At 39.3% G+C, this 21,399-nt stretch overlaps 1 protein-coding gene across 1 annotated transcript; it reads right to left on the bottom strand.

Annotated features, from left to right (window-relative positions):
• Window positions 1-13,423: 13,423 nt before the first annotated feature.
• LOC311601846 (kelch-like protein 24) lies at window positions 13,424-15,388 on the bottom strand (the record flags this gene model as incomplete). Its single annotated transcript, XM_084789560.1, is given in 4 exon segments — window positions 13,424-13,857; window positions 13,859-15,211; window positions 15,213-15,367; window positions 15,370-15,388. Coding segments are annotated over 4 exon segments (1,797 nt in total). The 3' UTR covers window positions 13,424-13,587.
• Window positions 15,389-21,399: the final 6,011 nt, after the last annotated feature.

Raw genomic sequence — 21,399 nt, 5'->3', positions numbered from 1 at the left:
CAGGCTCCATAACCTCTGATGCGAGGAGTCTCAAATAGAGTCAATCCCATAGATTCCTGAGAGCTTCTCCTGTTCCAGAGATACACCTTTCCACAGATTCCCATTCTCTTTCCTGGTTCTTCTCCCTTCCCACACCTGACCCCTATCCCTGTTACCCTCCCCATGGAAGCCTACAGAATGGGAAAAGATCTTCAACAACCCTCCATCTGACAGAGGAATAATATCCAAAGCATATAAAGAACTCAAGAAGTTAAACACCAACAAGCCAAATAACCCCCCAAAATGGGGTACAGAGCTAAACAGAGACTTCTCAACAGAAGACTCTCTAATGGCCTAGAAGCAGTTAAAGAAATGCTCAGTGTTTTTAGTCATCAGGGAGATGAAAATCAAATTAACTCTGAGATTCCATCTTACACCTGTCAGAATGGCTAAAATCAAAAATTCAAGTGACAGTACATGTTTGCAAGAATGTGGAGAAAGGGGAACACTTCTCCATTGCTAGTGAGAGTGCAAACTTGTACAACCATTGTTGAAATCAATGTGGATTTTCTCAGAAAATCTACCTCAAGACTCAGCTGGGCATATATCTAAAAGATGATTTACCATACCACAAAGATACTTACTTGATCACCTATGTTCATAGCAAAATTATTTGTTATAACCAGAAACTGGAAACAATCCAGATGCCCCTCAGTTGAAGAATGGGTAAAGAAAATGTACATTTACCCAAAGGAATACTTTGCAACTATTAAAAACAAAGACATCATGTAATTTGCAAGCAAATTGATGGAACTAGAAAATATGACCATGAGTGAGGTAACCCAGGCCCAGGAAGAGAGGCACAGTATATAATCACTTATAAGTGGATATTAGCAATAAATTAGGGATAACAGTGCTATAACCCACAGACCCAAAGAAACCAAGGAGGATCCTGGGAAGGATGCTTGAAACTCACTCTGATGTATAAACAAAATAATATATTTTTTGAAGATACAAATAAATAACTTTGCACCATTGAACTTCAATTTTCATTGACAGTATTTATTCTTTAATTTTTGGGTATTTAAATTTTAAGTTAAAACTATACTGAATTTCTATATAAAACACAACCATTACATATGTTACCTTAGCAAATATTTCTGTTTTTATTACCTTTTATAGTTTCCTTTTGTCTTATTGCTCCAGGTAAGACTATAGTTTATAAGAATTGAACATGTCACATTCTTGTCTCATGCCAAAATTTAAAGGAGATAGTCTTAATCTTTTTCCTGTTAGTATAGTGTTGCCTATAGGTTTGTAGCATATAGCCTAAATTTTGTTGAGGTGTGTCCTATTTATTCTAAAAAATTTATTCTCACAGCTTTTATCACAAATGCATGCTGAATTTTGTCAAATGTGTTTTTCTGTGTCTATCTAGATGTTCATGTGATTTCTGCTTTTAAGTTCATTAATATGATGATACATTTATTAATTTACATGTATTGAACCATGCCTGAATCCCTACTATGAAACATATTTGCCTATGATTTGAGAATTTCATATATTTATACAATAAAATATAAACCTATAAGCCCCAATTTTCTCTTTTAACTCTCCCAACATGTGTCTTTCCCAAATTCACTCTTCCTCTCTTCCCCTTTTCCTTCTCTCCACACTCTTGTCCTTTCCTTCTTTATTACTAACTAAGTTGAATTAATACTGCCCATATGTATATACGTATTGGGCCATCTACCATACCAACAGGAACTTATTAGTGTCAACATCTACAAAGAAGAATGATTTTCTTTCCCCAAATAGCTAGCTAGCTATCAAGTGCTAATAGCTCGTCAGGTGTGAGGTCTTGGAATTTCTTCTTCCTCTTAGGTAGAATTTGAATGGATTGGCCTTATGCAAGAGATTTTCCTAATGAGATCTTGAATTCCATTTGTATGTGCTTCATTTGGAACTTTTGTGTCTGTTGGTCAGAGAGCTTGTTCTGTTCTTTTGAAAACTTAAAAAATTATGCATATGAATACTTGTCTGCATGTATAAATGATAATGTATAAATAAATGTATAAATAAATACATATACTCCATCTCTTTGGATATATTTTCCTGTAATTCTTTATAGGATTTATTCAATTCCCTCATTTGTTTGAATGTATTTTCCTGTATTTCTTTGAGGGATTTATTTTCCTCTTTTAAAGCTTCTATTATTTTCATCATCTCAGATTTAAAGCCTTCTCCTTGTGCTTCATGGGTGTTCCTATCTCCAGGGCTTGCTGTAGTAGAATCACTTCCAGTATTGTTATATGGCTCTGAGTTTTGTTGCTAGTCTTCTTGCACTGTCCTCTAGGCATCTTGTTGTCTCTGGTGTTAGGAGGCATGGAGGTTCCGCCAATGAGGTTGATGTCTGTGTCCCACGTGGGCCCAAAAGGTTGGGGGAGCAAATAAAGAGAGCTCCAAGCTGAAGGTTGTTTGCTATTGCTCTCTAGAGATCTCCTCAGGATGGTGGACAGTGGGTGTTAAAGCCTGCACTCAGCTCAGCTCAACTGGGTTCCCTGTCTATATCTCAGTTGGCTCTGGCAGGAGAGGTGTAGGCTGATAGATTTCCAAGCCTAGAGCTGCTCAAGAGCTTTATAGTCCTTTTTGAGATGGCAGGGCTCTGCCTATCTGCTGTGTTCCAGATGGGCTAGGTCAGTAAGCAGCTATGGAGCTGTGAGAGATTCAAGCCTGAAGCTTCTCAGGTGCCCAACAGACCTTCTTGAGATGGCAGCAAATGTGATTCTTGGTCCACGCCAGACTCAGCTCTGCCAATCTGCCCTGTATCCCAGATAGGTCAGGCTGGTAAGTAGCTAGGGGGCTGAGGGGCACCAGAGCCCAAAGTTGCTGCAGTGCTTCACAGGCCTTCTAGAGATGACAGGGCTCTGCTTATCTGCTCAATGCCCCAGTTGGTCTAGGATGGCAAGCTGCTGGCCAACAGAGAGATCAGAGCCCAAGGCTGCTCACAGAATGGCAGCTAATGTGGAGTGTAGTCTGCATAGGTCTTTGTTCTGTCTGTCTGCTCTGTGACTTAGCTGGATCCTGCCAATAAGCTGCAGTTGGGCAGGGAGAGAACAGAGCCTGAAGCTACTAGCAGGATGGCAGCTAATATGGATTGTGGCCCACACAGGTCTCTGTTCAGCCTATCACCTCTGCGTCCTAGCTGTGTCAGAGCAGTATGCTTTAGGCAGGTGGACAGAGATAGACTGAGGCCTGAAGCCACTCACAGTATGGCAGATAATGTGGATTGTGGCAGGTATTTGGATTCATCTCTCCCTGTATACTCTGTGTCACAGATGGGCCAGGCTGGTAAGCGTCTGGGGGACTGAGAGAGACCGGAACCCAAAGCTTCTTGGATGCTCCACAGGTCTTTTTGAGATAGCAGAGCTCTGCCTATCTGCTCTGTGACCCAGCTGTGCTAGGCTAGTAAGCAGCTTGGGAGCTGAGAGAGATCAGAGCCCAAAGGTGCTTGGGTGCCCGGCTCTCTCTCTTGGGACGGCAGCTAATGTAGATTGTCCCCTGGGATTTTCCTGTGGGTTAGTTGGGTGGACAGGGGTCAAACCCACCCATGCTCCATGGGAATCACCAGCACTGGTGTTCTGTACATATCAGTTTGGTCTTTAGGTCACTGTGCAGTCCTGGTTGTCCTGCTGATCAGAAGCGGTGTGTGATTGGTGCCGCCATATTTAATCCTAGTACCCGAATCGTTATTATGTCTTGTCATCACCTGAATTTGGGGTTGAGTTCTTGATTTTCTAGAGATTTTCAAAAAGTGTGTTATTAGTTTGTATCCATGTGTTTGTGATATATGTATGCAAACTTCGCTTTTGCATATGGAAGTCAGACCACAGCTTTCAGAAGTCAATTTTTTTTCTTTTACCATGAGTTTAAGGCTTCAAACTCAGGGCTATACAGCAAATACCTCTATTCACTGTACCATCTTTCTAACCCCTTTCTAGAGATTTGGTGTATATTACTAAGTTATTTATATGGGATATGCCCATGTTTTGTTGTTGTAGATTTTCTTTTTAATTGCACTTAGGGTATCAAGTCTCTTCTTGGTAACCTACCGTCCTTCCTCTGAGTGCCACCAGGTTTCCCCCTTCAGGGGATATGGTCAAATGTGAGGCACCAGAGTACGTGAGAAAGTCATATCCCACTCTCCACTCAAGTGTGGAGACTGTTCTGACCATTGGCTAGATCTGGGTAGGGGTTTAAAGTTTACCACCTGTATTGTCCTTGGCTGGTGCCTTAGTTTGAGCCGGACCCCTGAGCCCAAATCTGCCTATCATAATGTTCTACTTGTAGGTTTCTAGGACCCTCTGGATCCTTCTACTTTGCCATTCTCTCATGCTTCTCTCATCTAGAGTCCCAATAGAGTGTCCTCCCCTCTGTCTCAGTTTCCTGGTAAGTGAAGGCTTTTGTGGGACATGCCCCTTGGGCTAATATGCAGATATAAGTAAGTATATACCATTTGAGTCTTTCTGCTTCTGGCTTAACTCACTCATTATGATCATTTCTAGCTCAATCCATTTATCCACAAATTTCTGGAATTCCTTGTTTTTACCCATCAGAATGGCTAAGATCAAAAATTCAAGTGACACCACATGCTGGCGAGGATGTGGGGAGAGAGGAACACTCCTTCATTGCTGGTGGGAATGCAAACTAGAACAGCCACTTTGGAAATCTACCTGGTGCTCTCTCAGAAAAATGGGAATAGGGCTTCCTCAAGACCCAGCTATTCCACTCCTTGGAATATACCCAGAAGATGCTCCAGCACACAACAAGAAAATTTGCTCAACCATGTTCATAGCAGCCTTATTCATAATAGCCAGAACATGGAAACAGCCTAAGTGCCCCTCAGTAGAAGAATGGATAATGAAACTGTTGTACATATACACTATGGAATACTACTCAGCTATTAAAAACATGATTTTATTTTTATTTATAGATGAGTAGTATTTCATCGTGTATGAGTGCCGCACTTTCATTGTCTACATGTGTTGAAGGACATTTAAGTTTTTTCCATTTCTGTCTTTTGTGAATAGAGCAGTAGTGGACATTGCTGAAAAAGTGTCTATGGAATAGCATATCAGTTCTTTTGTACATATGCCAAGGATTGGAATAGCTGAGCTATATGGTATATTTAATTTTAGTTTTGAGGATTTCCATAGTGCTTTGCACAGTAGCTAGACCAATTTACAATCCCACCAGTTGTTAGAGAGGGTTCCTATTTTTGTATAACCATGCCAGCATTTGTTGTCAGTTTGTTTCTAATGTTAGCCGATGTAACCACAGTCAGATGGAACCTCAAATTTATCTTAACTCCCATTTGCCTAATTCCTAAGGTTAGTGATCTCTTTTTGAAGCATTTCATAACCATTTTAATTTATTCTGTTAGAATTTTTATTAGATCCACATCCCATTTTTAAGTTGGGCCATTTGTTTATTTGGCTCTTATTTTTTTTTAGTTCTTTATATTCTATGCGTGTTAATCTTCTGTCAAACACATAACTGGCAAAGAGTTCTTCACACTCTGTGGGTTTATTCTTCAGTTGATTGTTTTCTAGGATGTATAGAAATACTTTCATTTTATGAGATACTGATTGTCAATTGTTGTCATTAATTCTTGTGCAACAGGAATTCTACTCAGAGAGTCCTTTCTTGTGATCAAATCCTGTAATATTGCCTTATTCTAGTAGTTTTGGCATTCTAGGTTTCAATTTGACGTCATTGATCCACTTGGAGTGACTTACTGTGCAGGATAATAGATAGTGGCTAAGCTCATTTTGCTCATGGACACTTAGTTTTTCCTGCAACATTTGTTGGACTCATGTTGGGTCTTCTTTTTTGTTTTCACTACATGTCTGTTTTTGTGCCTCCACCGCATTGTTTTTATAACTATAGCTCATAGTATATTTTGAAGTATGGAATAACAGTCCCTCCAGTATCATTCTTTTTACCTAGGACTACTTTGGCTATCTGGAACATTTTCTGGTTCCACACGAATTTTAGAATTATTTTTATAATTCTGTTATGAATGTTGTGTGTTTTATTTGGACTGCACTGAGTGTGTAAATTGCTTTTGGTAAGATTTTGGTAAGATTTCACAACATTAGCACTATTATGGTATTATCACAATGATAGCATTAACTGATCGATGAACATAGAGTGTTTTACCAGTTTCTAATGCTTTTCTTTTCTTTCCTTCTTTTTTTTTGAGCAAGTCTTTATATGGCATATTTATGAGTGGTCATGATCTTTCCTCTCTCCCCACATATATAACAATGATCATTTGTAGAAATCTAACCATTTACAAAACACCTTTGTTCACACTTTACTGTTAAGAATTTCTGAACTAAATAGTTTCCGTTATCTAACAAAGTATAATGCAGATATTTACTCCAAAATTATGGTATGCATCCTTTCAGTTATAAATAGCTGTCTCTCCATTCACAGATAAAGTTTTTCTGAATTGCTTGTATAATTAACAGATCATTTAAAATGTATGACTTGAAAATAATTTCCTAAGTGTATTTTTTTTAGCATTTTCCCCAGAATGTAGGTTCCAATTATGCATGAGTCTTAAGAAATGTTTGGATTACCTTAAGATAAGGAAGAAAAAGTTTGCAATGGTAGGCTTTTGATGATTGCCTTAATTTGAGCAGAAATCTGATGACACTACTGTGATTAACAAAGAGTATATTATAGTGAGAGAGACAATGGTGACTGGGAAGTTAAAAACAGCAAGCTACTGCTACAGCCTACAGCATTGTAAATTGTCCATAGAAGTTACAGTAATTATCATACTAGTTCCTGTTGTATCCCATTTTATTTCTAAGAAAAAACTTTCACATTACTTTTGAAAACTGGTAAGCTATATAAAATGAAGGTGAAAAACCTAGAAGAAAACACTTAAATAGAAAATTGACAATGTTGTACAAGTTTGTACTCCTACCAGCAATGGAGGAGTGTTCCACTCTCACCTCCTCACCAGCATGTGCTGTCGCTTGAGTTTTTGATCTAAGCCATTCTGACAGGTGTAAGATGGAATCTCAGAGTTGTTTTGATTTGCATTTCCCTGATGACTAGGGATGTTGAATATTAGTGTTTCTCAGCCATCCAATATTCCTCTGTTGAGAATTCTGTTTAGCTCTGTACCCCATGTTTTAATTGGGCTATTTGGTTTGATGGTGTTTAATTTCTTGAATTCTTTATATATTTTGCATATCAGCTCCCAAATAAAAGATTTCTCTCAGAAGACTTGACTGCTTCTGGCCAGAGTGGCTCAGAGCTAACTTACAAACAAGTGGTCCCTCTAAGAATAGAGGCCTCTGTTGTAGGATATTAAGGTAACAGTAGACATTCCTAGACTGGTAGCTGCTTACAAGGCGGCCAGGAGGTACTCAACAAAGCATTATCCTAGTAAAATCAACCCTGCTGGTGTGGTATGTAGTAAACATATTCTTGTTTTCCTTACAGCAGTATTATTACAAAGCATATTTTTGTTTTCTTAAGATTTGTTTCTTTTATGTATATGTTTGCCTGTGCACCACATGCATGTAAGGTGCCAGATGGTACTGGATTCCCTGAGACTAAAATTATAGGCCTTTGTGAGCCACCTGATAGGTGTGTAAGCCAAACGCAATTCTCTGCAAGAACGTGAGGGTTCTTAAACACCCAGCCATCTCTTCAGCCCCAATTTGGTTTCTTTTGATGCACCTGCCAGATACTGGACATATGTGTATAATACCATTCCTGGGTTACAGATCCTGAATACAGGTGTCTCTGGCTCTGTAAAAGAAGTTTCAACTCCTCTGTTAGTTTTAAAGGCAGAACTTCTTTAGTAGATGATTTGTTAAACACCCTGAGAACCAAAGTGGATCACATTTTTTCTTCAATAGTTATTTTAATTCTTTTCCTTAGCGACTAATGTATAATTTAAATCCCCTACATAAGCTCACAAAAGTATTTAATATCAGAGAACAGTCTATAAAATCATAAAATTTGGTATTTTATGGCAGCTGAATTGTAATTACATCTTTACAATTAAGAAAAAACAGACAGAGAGCCAAAAAGCCTTCAAAATAAAATTAACCACTATGAATAAATCAGTGACAGAGATGTTTAAAACTCATTTCTTGTGCTCACTTCCGCAGCCCATATACTAAAAGTGGAACCATACAGAGATTAGCATAGCCCCTGCACAAGGATGACTCGCAAATTCATGAAGTATTCCATATTTTTACACAAAATATACAGAACAAAGAAAAAATATTAAAAGCTTCAAGGGAAAAGGACCAAATAACATTTAATGGCAAACCTATCAGAATTACACCCAACTTCTTAGCAGAGACCATAAAAAACAGAAGGGCCTGGACAGAGATCCTGCAAACCCTAAGAGACCACAGATGCCAGGCCAGACTACTTTACCCAGCAAAACTATCAATAACCATTGATGGAGAAAACAAAATATTCCATGACAAAAATAAATTCAAACAGTATCTATCCACAAATCCAGCTTTACAGAAGGTACTAGAAGGAAAACTCTACCGCAAAGGGACAAGCCACAACCAAAACTACACAGGAAATAAATTACTACACCATCACAAAAACACAACCTCACAAACTCTTTACTGTAGCCAACATAAAACATTAAGGGACATAACAGTCATTGGTCATTAATATCTCTCAACATCAATCGTCTCAATTCTCCAATAAAAAGACACAGACTAGCTGAATGGAGGCATAAATAAGATCCAACACTTCTGCCTTCAGGAAACACATCTCACCCATAAAGATAGACATTACATCATGGTAAAAGGCTGGAAAAATATTCCAAGCTAATGGTCACAAGAAGCAAGGAGGCATAGCCATTTTAATATCTAACAAAATAGACTTTCAATAAAAATTAATCAAAAAGGATGAGGAATGACAATTCATACTCAACAAAGGAAAAGTCAACCAAGATGACATCACAATTCTGATCATCTATGTTCCCAATACAAGGGCACCCACATTTGTAAAAGATCTATTTTACAAAGCTTAAACCACATATCTATCCCCACACAATAATAGTGGGAGACTTCAACACCTCACTCGACTGAAGGATATGTCATCGAAACAGAAACTAAGCTGAGAATTATCATCATTAATCAATGCCATGAATCAAATGGATCTAACAGATATCTACAGAACCTTTCACCCAATCAAAAAGGAATATACCTTCTCTGTAACTCATGGCACATTCTCAAAAATTGATCACATAGTAGGTCACAAAGCAAGCCTCAACAGATACAAGAAGATTGAAATAATACCTTGTATTCTATCAGGTCACCATGGTCTTAGGCTGCACTTCAACAACAACAGAAATAACAAAAATCCTACACATACATGAAAAGTAAACAACTCTCTACTTAACAACACCTGGGTCAGGGAAGAAATAAAGAAAGAAATTGAAGACTTCCTGAAATTCAATGAAAATGAAGGAACAACATACCCAAATTTGTGGAATACATTGAAAGCAGTGCTAAGAGGAAAATTCATAGCACTAAGTGTCTTTAAAAAGAAATTGGAAACATCCCACATAAGCAACTTAATGACACAGCTGTAAGCCCTAGAAAAAAAAAGAAGCAGAAACACCCAAAAGGAGTAGACAACTGGAAATAATCAAATTCAGGGCTGAAATTAATAAATTAGAAACAAAGAGAACAGTCCAAAGAATCAACAAAACCAAGAGCTTGTTCTTTGAGAAAGCCAGAAAGATAGACAAACCATTAGCCAAACTAAAATGCAGAGAGACAGTATCCAAACCAACAAAATCAGAAATAAAAATGGAGACATAACAACAGACACTGAAGAAATACAAAGAGTCATAAGATCCTACTTCGAAGGCATATATGCCACAAAATTTGAAAATCTAAGGGAAATGGATGATTTTCTTGATCAATTTCACTTGCCAAAATTGAGTGAAGAACAGATAAACAAGCTAAATAGTCCCATTTCCCCTTTAGAAATAGAAGCAATAATTGATAGTCTCCCAACCAAAAGTAGCCCAGGGCCAGATGGTTTCAGTGTAGAATTCTACCAGACCTTCAAGGATGTGCTAGTACCAATACTCTTCAAGCTACTCCAAAAGAAAGAAATGGATAGACGATTACCAAATTCATTCTATGAGGCCATAGTCACAATGATACCTAAACCTCATAAAGACACAACAAAAAAAGAGAATTTCAGACCAATTTCTCTTATGAACATTGATTCAAAAATACTCAATAAAGTACTTGCAAAACAAATACAAGAACATATTCAAGATATTATTTACCATGACCAGGTAGGCTTCATTCCTGGCATGCAGTGATGGTTTAATATATGGAAATCCATCAATGTAATCTACCGTATAAACAAACTGAAAGAGGAAAATCACATGATCATTTCCTTAGATGCAGAGAAAGCATTTGATAAAATCCAACACCCATTCATGTTTAAAGTCTTGGAGAGATGAGGGATACAAGGCACATATCTCAACATAATAAAGACAATATACAGCAAGCCTATAGCCAAAATCAAATTGAATGGTGATATACTCAAAGAAATTCCCCTAAAATCGGGGGCAACAAGGCAAGGCTGCCCACTTTCTTCATATCTCTTCAATATAGTACTGGAAGTTCTAGTGAGAGCAAAAAGACAACACAAAGAGATCCAGGGGATCCAAATGGGAAAGGAGGAAGTCAAATTATCTCTATTTGCAGATGATATGATACTGTACATAAGTGACCCCCCAAATTCCACCAGAGAACTACTACAGCTGACAAACACCTTCAGCAAATTGGCTGGATACAAAATTAACTCAAAAAAGTCAGTAGTCTTCCTATATATAAATGACAAACACGCAGAGGAAGAAATTAGAAAAACTACACCCTTCACATTGGCCACAAGCAATATAAAATATTTAGGAGTTACTCCAACCAAGCAAGTGAAGGATTTGTTTGAAAAAAATTTCAAAACTCTGAAGAAATAGATTGAAGATGACATGAGAAGATGGAATGATCTTCCTTGCTCGTGGATCGGGAGAATTAACATAGTAAAAATGGCCATCTTACCAAAAGCAATTTACAGACTCAATGCAATCCATATCAAAATACCTAGACAATTTCCAACTTCATATGAAAAAAAACCCAGAATAGCTAAAACAATCCTGTACAATAAAAGATCCTCCGGATGAATCTCCATACCTAATTTCAAGCTGTACTATGAAGCAACAGTAATTAAAACAGCATGGTACTGGCACAGCAATAGGCTAGTTGATCAGTGGAATCGAATTGAAGACCCAGAGATGAATCCACACACATATGGTCACTTGATTTTTGACAAAGAAGCCAAATCCATTCAATGGAAAAAGTATAGCATCTTCAACCAATGGTGCTGGTCTAACTGGATGTCTATATGTAAAAAGCATGCAACTGGACCCATATTTGTCACCTTGCACAAAACTCAAATCCAAGTGGATTAAAGACCTCAACATAAAACCAGAGAAACTCAGTCAGTTAGAAGGAAAAGTGGGGAAGAGCCTGGAACAGATTGGCACAGGAGACAACTTCCTAAACACAACACCAACAGCCCATGCCTTAATGTCAACAATTAATAAACGGGACCTCATGAGGCTGAGAAGCTTCTGTAAGGCAGGAGACACTGTCAACAGAGCAAAGCAGCAACCTACAGATTGGGAAAAGATCTTCACCAACCCTACATCTGGCAAAGGTCTAATATCCAAAATATATAAAGAACTCAAGAAATTAAACACCACCAAACCAAATAACCCAATTGAGAAATGGGGCTCAGAACTAAACAGAGACTTCTGAACAGAGGAATATCAAATGGCTGAGAAACACTTAAAGAAATGCTCAACCTCCTTAGTCACCAGGGAAATGCAAATGAAACAACTCTGCGATTCCATCTTATATCCATCAGAATGGCTAAGATCAAAAACTCAAGTGATACCACATGCTGGCGAGAATGTGGAGAGAGAGAACACTCCTTCATTGCTGGTGGGAATGCAAACTACTACAACCACTTTGGAAATCTATCTGGCACTATCTCAGAAAACTGGTATTCCACTCCTTGGAATATACTCAGAAGATGCTCCACCACACAGCAAGAACATTTGCTCAACCATGTTCATAGCAGCCTAATTCATAATAGCCAGAACATGGAAACAGCCTAAGTTTCCCTCAGTAGAAGAATGGATAAAGAAACTGTGGTACATTTGCACTATGGAATATTACTCAGCTATTAAAAACAAGGAATTCCCATAATTTGTGGACAAATGGATTGAACTAGAAATGATCATAATGAGTGAGTTAACCCAGAAGCAGAAAGAGTCAAATGGTATATACTCACTTATTTGTGGACACTAGCCTAAGGGGCATGTCCCATGAAAGTCTTCACTTACCAGGAAAGTGAGACAGAGGGGAGGACATCCTATTGGGACTCTAGGTGAGAGAAGCATGGGAGAATGGGGAAATAGAAGGATCCAGAGGGTCCTAGAAACCTATAAGAAGAATATTATGATGGGCAGATCTGGGCCCAGGGGTCCTGCTCAAACTATGGCACCAGCCAAGGACAATATATGCAGCGAACTTTGAACTCCTACACAGATATAGCCAATGGACAGGACATTCTTCTCTGGAGAGTTGGGACTAACTTTCACAAGAATTCTGGTGCCCCATATTTGAACACATCCCCTTGATTAGGAGACCTGGTGGCACTCAGAGGAAGGATAACAGGCTACCAAGAAGAGACAAGGTAGTCTATGAGCATATACAGTGGGAGGAGGTCCCCCTCAGCCACAGTCAGAGGGGTGCGGGCATAAGGGGAAAGAGTGATGGAGGGAGGATATAAGGGATGGCATAACAATTGAGATGTAATATGAATAAATTAATAAAACATATTAAAAATAAAAATAAATTACCTCAGAAAAAAACCTCATTTCTTACTCCCAACGGTCTATTCTAAATATTCTTGACATCAGGCAGTTCAACATAAATTAAGATTCAGTCATGCAATTTTCTCTACATAATTGAACAAAAAAAAAGAGTAAGAAAGAAACAAACAAATATTCCTAAAAGACAGTACACAAATCCCAGGAGTTTAAAACTGGGTATTATTTCCTACCCAGCATAGCTTTATAAAAGATGCAAAAGTATATTCACAAGCCAAATCATTTTTTTTAAGAGACAAGGTCTTATTGTGTAGTCCTTACTTGCCTAGAACTTGTTATTTAGAGCAGGGTGGATTCAAACTCAGAAAAGTCCACCTGCCTTTGCCTTCTGGGTACTAGCATTAAAGGTATGGACTGTCCTGTCTTTAACCACCATTATTTTAACCCCCTCTCCCACCTCCAATTATAAGAAATGATTTATTATTACAGCTTCAAATCTTGCTTTTTAGGCAGAAAACAATCAGGATTACTTCTTTATTTCTTTTCATATACGGCATGAAAGAGATTCATTCTCACTTATTAGTTTTTAAAACTTTCCTCTTGGATTGGCGTGCCTTCTTGTGTGCTTACAGCATTTTCTCACTGTATCTATGAATACTTGCACAGCCATGATAGGACAATGGTCTGGGCATTGCAGCAACTCTCGTGATGATACTTGTCTCAGGATCGTAACAGAGAACAGTGTCTGTGGCTTCTCCATTTTCTCCTCTTCCACCCAGGATATAGATTTTACCATTACACACAGACATACCACAGTTTTCCTGTCTGCCTAATGTGTTTTGAACATGCATCCAGTAGTCTTTAACTGGATCATAACAATAGACTGCTGTGGTTAAGTCCTCCAGCAACGTAGATCAGGTTGTTTAAAGACACAGCCATTATGAACCTCTTGGCGACTGGGATAGGTGCACGAAGTAGCCATGAATTCGTTTCTGGATCATAACACTGAACCTTATCAGAAGAAGTAGTATCCTCAGGTCCTCCACCAATCATAAACAACTTTCCTACACAGTTGGTCACTGCAGGGGAGCTCATTGCTTCCTTAAGTGGAGCAACTTCTGCCCAGCGATTTGAAAAGGAATCATAACACTCGACACTTCTAAGTTTGTTTTGCCCATCATAGCCTCCAACAGCATACACTTTCCCAAGAAGTACCGCCATCTTGTGACGCCACCTGCTCTTATTTAGAGAGGCAATTCTGATCCAGATATTTAACTGTGATTTATAAATCCAGACATCTCGGCTGTAGATTCTTCCACCTGAAATGAGAATATCATTCTTTAGTGCACAGACGGCATACTCTGATTTGGTAAATAGTGGAAGCTTCGCCAGGGACGTCCATTCCTCTGTTACTGGATCATAGCACACAGTGAATGGGTTATTAAATCTTCCGACTTGTTCACCTCTTCCAACGACAACTATCACCTCTGAGTAGCCAGTAGACCTGCATGGCCTAGTCCTTGGGGACCTCATCTCATTGCCGTATATGTGATACCTTTTTGCTTCCTGTAGGAGCTGGTAACATTCCGGGGAATTCTGGATCAACTCGTCCACCTCAACTGTCTGAAGAAAGAAGCTGCGATGCAAGAGAGGGAGCCTGACGCGGGTCAGGACCTCGTGTAACAGTGGTCTTCGAAGATGGACAGCTTGGTAGACCCAGCGCATGGCAGCCTCGAAAGCCACCTCTTCTTTCTGAATCACAAGGTCGTCACTGCGGATGTAATCAATAAGTTCATCTTTGTCAAGTTCAAGAAACTCCTCGTGCTGAGACACATCCTCGAAAGTCTGTAATGCCATGGCCTTACATTTTCTGAGGAGATTCTCGAGCGGGTGGGTGTCAGCAAAACGCTGGATTCCTAAGCAATTGCAGGGATCGAGCTGCTCCTCTAAGAAGGCAGCACAAGCGTCACAGAGAGCACTAATCTGAAATAGGCTGGAGGACTCAAAGAGAAACTGAACTTTCTCTGTTGTGATCTTCACATTCCCGGTATATAGATACTGCAAAACACATTCCATAGCTTCAGCTAAAATGCCTTTGATCTCGACCAGCGTTTCTCGGCTCTCCCTGTGGTCATTACAAAAAATGGCTCTGAAGTAGTTGCAACAGCCTGAGAGAACAGCTCGATGGCATGGGAACTCTTTCCCTTCCACACGGATGATAACATCTGTGAAGAGGCAGCTGTCTCGCTCAGAACTCATTAAATAACTGGAGTATGTTTTCAGCATGGGAGGATCCTGAAGAGAAGGGAAAATTCTCATGAGCTCGCAGAGATTTGTGGTCCATTTCAAACACTTTAAGCTTAGTTGCTGGGGAATCTTGCACCCCAAGATCCTCTCTGCTTAGCTGCGTCCTAATATTAGTACCATTGTTACATCAGTTGACTGTAATTGTTGAGAAATGTCTCCTTAGGGATCCTCTTTAGGTGGCTTCTCAGCATTTGCTTGACCAAAGCTCTAGTCAAAATACTTGTGTTGTTTAAATTTCCACACCTCTAGGCGAATGCTGGAAGCTGCACAAGAGCAGTGATCCTGTGATCTCGGTGATCTCTGCTGTGTGTGTGGGTGGCCTCCTAGAGCCACTAATCCCTGCCACTGCCCTAATGTTTTTCTTAATCTCTTTGTTAAGATCTGAAGTTTTTATTGTAGAGATCTTTCACCTCCTTGATTAGATTTATTTCAATGTATTTTATTGTCTTTGATGCTATTGTAACTGGGAGAGTTTCATGATCTTTTTCTCAATGTGTTTGTTGGTGGTGTATAGAGAGACTACTGATTTTCCAAACTTGATTTGATATTTTACCACTTTACTGAAATAGTCTGTTGTTTCTAGACTTTTTGGGGTAGAATTGTTCTCTTATGTATAATAGTGTAACTATTTAACTTGTTTTTAACTTATATCTCTTTAATTTCCTTCTCTTGTCTTGATGCTCTGGTTAGTTCTTCAGTATGACACAGAAAAGGAGTAGAGATAGTGGGCAGATCTGTCTCATTCCCAATTTTGATAGGATTGATCAAATTTTCTCTATTTTTTTGTAAAATGTGGGTTTCTCATACATAGCTGTAAGTGCTTATTGATTGTAGGAGCTTCTCAGTGGAATTTTGGGGTCACTTATGTAGACACTTATATCATCTGCGGAAAAAGATACTTTGGCATCTTTCTTTCTTATTTTTATGTGTTTGATCTCTTTCCTGTATCTTATTGGGCCAGAGAAGACTTCAAGAAATATAGTAAATAAATAGGTAGAATGTGAACAACCGTTTCCTATTCCTAATTTTAGTGCTTTAAGTTTCTCTCCATTAGATTGCTGTTGGTATGGATTTTCTATAATCACCTCTATTATTTTGAAGCACGTCCCTCATTTTTTTTTACAGTTTCTTTTTAAAATTTTTTATTTAATTTATTCAGGTTACAACTGAATTTTTAACCCCTCATTTGTATCTTCCTGTTCCCACCTCCCTCCCTCTTTCATCCTATTCCCCTCCCCTAGGTCTGTGACAGAAAGGGACCATGTCCCACACTATGAGATCACAGCCTATCAGGTCTTATCCTGGTAGCCTGCTTACTCTTCCTCTGAGTGTAACCAGGTCTCCCCACCAAGGGAAGTGGTCAAATAGGGGGCACCAGAGTTCATGTCAGTCCCTGCTCTTCACACAATTGTGGAGAATGTGCTGTCCATTGGGAGATCTGGATAAGGCTTTCAGGTTTACTGCATACATTGTCCTTGGTTGGTACTGTAGTTTGAGCTGACCTGACTGGGTCCAGATCTGCCAGTCTTAATGGCCTTCTTGTAGGTTTCAAGAACCCTCTGGATCCTTCTATTTACCCATTCTTCCTTATGTCTCTCATCTAGTGACAAAGTAGGAAATCCAAGTATCTATCCCAATCTCTGGCTAAGTGAAGACTTTCAGGGGACATCATTGCTGGGTTAGTGTCAAATTATAAGTGAGTATATAGTATGTGTATCTTTTTGGGTCTGGGTTAACTCACTTAGTATGATCATTTCTAGCTCCATCCATTTGCATGCAAGGAAATTTCAGGATTTCCTTGTTTTTAATAGCTGAGTAGTTTTCTATAGTGTAAATGTACCACAGTTTCTTTATCCATTCTTCAACTGAGGGACAAATAGGTCGTTTCCAGGTTCTGGCTATTATGAATAAGGCTGCTATAAACATGGTTGAGCATATGTTCTTATTGTGTGGTGGAGCAACTTTTGGCTATATTCCAAGGAGTGAAATAGCCTGGTTCTTGAGGTAGCCCTATTCCAAGTTTTCTGAGAAAGTACAAGAAAGATTTCCAAAGTGGTTGTACAAGGTTGCAATGCCAGCAATGAAGGAATTTCCCCCAATTGCCACATCCTCTCTAGCATGTGCTGTCATTTGAGTTTTTGATCTTAGCCATTCTGATGTGTGTAAAATGGAATCTCAGAGGCATTTTGATTTGCATTTTTTCTGATGACTAAGGACATCAAACATTTCTTTAAATGTTTCTTAGCCATTCGATATTCCTCTGTTGAGAATTCTCTGTTTAGTTCTGAGCTCCATTTCTTAACTGGGTTATTTGGCTTGGTTTGTTTCGTTTCTTGAGTTCTTTATATATTTTGGATATTAGACCTTTGTCAGATGTAGGGCTGGTGAAGATCTTTTCCCAGTCTGTAGGCTGTCCCTTTGTTCTGTTGACGGTGTCTTCTGCTTTACAGAAGCTTCTCAGCCTCATGAGGTCCCATTTATTGATTGTTGACGTTATAGCCTGGGCTGTTGGTGTTCTGTTCATGAAGTTGTCTCCTGTGCCAATGTGTTCCAGGGTCTTCCCCACTTTATCTTCTATCAGATTTAATGTCTCTGGTTTCATGTTGATGTCTTAGTCCACTTGGACTTGAATTGTCTGCATGGTGATGAATATGGATCTACTTGCATTTTTTTTTTACATGTAGACATCCAGTTAGACCAGCACCACTTGTTGAAGATGCTATCCTTTTTCCATTGAATAGATTTGGCTTCTTTGTCAAAAATTAAGTGTCCATATGTGTGTTTGTGTGTGTGTGGCTTTATTTCTGGTGTTCAATTCAAAATCATTGGTCAACCAACCTATTGCTATGCAAGCACCATGCTGTTTTAATTACTGTTGTTGGATAGTGCAGCTTGAGATCAGGTATAGCGATTCCTCTGCATGCTCTTTTATTGTACAGGATTGCTGTAGGTATTCTAGGTCTTTTATTTTTCCATATGAAGTTGAGAATTGATCTTTGAATGTCTTTAAAATTTTGTGTAGGTATTTTGATAGGGATTGCATTGAGTCTGTAAATTGCTTTTGGTAAGATGGCCGTATTTACCAAGTTATTTCTCCCAAACCACCAACAAGGGAGATCTTTCCATCTTCTGATGTCATCCTCAATCACCTTCTTAAGAGATTTGAAGTTTTTTCAAACAAGTCCTTTATTTGCTTAGTAAGAGTCATTCTTAGATACTTTATACTGCTTGTGGCTATTGTGAAGGGTGTAGTTTCCCTGATTTCTTTCTCAGCATGATTGTCATTTGTATACAGGAAGGCTAACAACTTTTTGAGTAATTTTGTATTGTTACATTGCTGAAGGTGTTTATCAGCTATAGGGGTTCTCTGGTGGAATTTTGTGTGTCATTTACGTATACTATCATATCATCTGCAAATAGTAATACTTTCATTTCCTCCTTTCCCAGTTGGATCCCCTTGATCTCCTTTTGTTGTCTTATTGCTCTAGCTCAAAATTCAAGAACTGTTTTGAAGAATTATGGAGAAAGTGGGCAGCCTTGCCTAGTCCACAATTTTAAAGGAATTTCCTTGAGTATTTCTCCATTTAATTTGATTTTGGCTATTGGCTTACTATATATAGCCTTTATTATGTTTAAGTATGTGCCTGGTAGCCCTGATCTCTCCAAAACTTTAAACATGAATGGGTGTTGGAAATTGTTGCATGCTTTTTCAACATTTAAGGAGATGATCATGTGTTGTTTTCCTTTCAGTTTGTGTATATGGTGGATTATATTGATGGATTTCTGTATATTAAACCATACCTGCATGTCTGGAATGAAGCCTACGTGGTCATGGTGAATGATATATTTGCTGTGCTCCTGAATTTGGTTTGCGAGTATTTTATTGAGTATTTTTGAATCAATGTTCATAAGAGAAATTGATCTGAAATTCTCTTTCTTTTTTGGGTGTTTGTAAGGTTTAGGTACCAAAATGACTGTGGACTCATAGAATGAGCCTATGGGAAAGGCTCCCTGAGTTGGGCGGGTGGCTAGGTCTCTGCTCAATTGCCTCAGTCCAGTTCAGATCTTCCTGAGAACTTGGAAGACCCTGCTGAGCTATGTTGGCTAGCTAGACATTTGCCAGATCCATTCAGGCCAGATCAATTTTGCTCAAGTGTCTGGGAACAGTTCACTGAGATGGATGGCTAGGTTTCCTCCCGATCCAGTCAGACTGTACAACTTTAGATTGGTCAACCTGAGTGTGGGCTATAGAACTCTTGCTGGAAGGTATGTTCACAACTCCTTGGGCTGCCTGGCCCTCCATGGACTGGCAGGAAGCTCTGAGTTCAGATCTATCCTTGATCCACACTCTCAGGTCCCCCTAGGACAGCCAGTTCTGATGCTGTTACTGTGTGGCCCACAGATCACTAATAGAGGGAGAGAGAGAGCACAGGTGAGGCATGCACGCTCAGTTGCCCTGAGCTTTTGATAATGTTTCCTTGTGGCTGGCAGCCCCTGGGGCTTTCTGTGGACTCACAGGTTTGTCTGAGGTCAGAACTACCAGTTTTCCTGCGTTTTGCCTAGGCTAGCTGCTCCAGGTGTTTCACTACCTACAGTTCAGACTCAGATACCGAGTGTCTGATATAGTGCACGACAGCAGCTTACAGGCAGGTACGGGTCTAGATGCTGGGGACTGGGCACCTGTCCTCCATGGGCCAGTTGGATGGCCTGAGGCTGAACCCACCTGTGCTCTGCAATTACATAGGGCTTCTCAGGTCTTGTGGTCTACAGCTCCTGGTCAGGTCCCTAGTATCAGTCCTGCAGATCAGATACCTTGCTTCTTCAGAGCCACTATCTTGGGTCTCTCTGAATCATGCATGTCCTTTGTATCTCTAGTCTCTTCGAGACTTTTGTTTTGCTTTGTTTTTGGCTTTTAATACTTTTTATTGTTATTATATAGGTCCTTTATTGTGTGCTAGCTTAAGAATTTTTCTGAAAAATTTAAGCCTAAATACACAACATAATATAGAAATGTTCATTTACCCTTTAAACTATTATATTTGGCTTTTAATTTTTCTGTGAATAATTTTGCTGTTATTTCAATGACCAAATCTAAATTTTACCCCTATATTGACTCTTCTTGATGCATTTATGACACTTAAACCACTGTGTCAAACTACATGTGATTGTGTACATTAATAATCATAGCACTAGGGAGGTAGAAAGCAGGAATATCAGAAGGTTATGCCCAACCTCCATTCAACATGGTACCAAGCCTCAAAAAAACAACAAAACAAACAAACAAACAAAAACAACCAACACACTGACCCCAAAACAAACCTGTAGTGTCAAAGATCATTCAAGTTTCTTCACGATTTCCTCAAAGTTGATGTTTTGTTTTTAACTCAGGTGTTTCTTTTTTCTTTGTTTTTTCACCAATAAAAAAATGTTCACTTTACATCTCAATTGTAGGCCACTCCTTCCTTGCCTCTCAATCCCACCCTCTCTACCTGGTAACCATTCCTTTCCTCTGTCCCTTAGTCCTGAGAGAAAGAGAGAGAGGGGGGGGGAAGAGAGGAGAGAGAGAGAGAGAGAGAGAGAGAGAGAGAGAGAGAGAGAGAGAGAGAGAGAGAGAGAGAGAAGTTCCCTCAGGACTGCCTGTGGTCTGGCAAGTTTGCCCTGCCAAGGGGAAGTGATCAACGTGTGGGGACCAGAATCATTGTCAGAAGTAGTCCCTACTCTCCATATTATGGGACCCAAAAGGAGATTGTGCTGCCTGTGTAATATATTTGAACAGAGGGTCTAGGTCGTCACTATGTATTGTCCTTGGTCGGTGCATCAGTAGCTGTAGCACCCCACTCATCTGCCAGGATATGTTGTCTCCATCTGTCTCCTTGTGGACCTACTGTCTCCTCCAGGTCCTTCAATTCTCCAGCTCTTCAATTAAACTTCCTGCATGCTCCACCCCAAAGTATATCTCTGAGTCTCAGCATCTGCTTGGATCCCTTGCTGGGTGGAGTCTTTCAGAAGATCTCTATGGTAGGCTCCTGTCATCCTGTTGCTTCTCTTTAACAGTTTCAGGTGTCTATTCTATTTGTCATTCTGAATGAGAATTAAGCATGCTCCCTAGGGTCATCCTTATTATTTAGTTT

This window comes from Acomys minous (genome assembly GCF_964271855.1).
Source record: "Acomys minous genome assembly, chromosome: 7".
Lineage (NCBI taxonomy): Eukaryota > Metazoa > Chordata > Mammalia > Rodentia > Muridae > Acomys > Acomys minous.
Note: the sequence above shows the minus strand (reverse complement) of the source record. Positions and strands in the feature narration are given on the sequence as shown.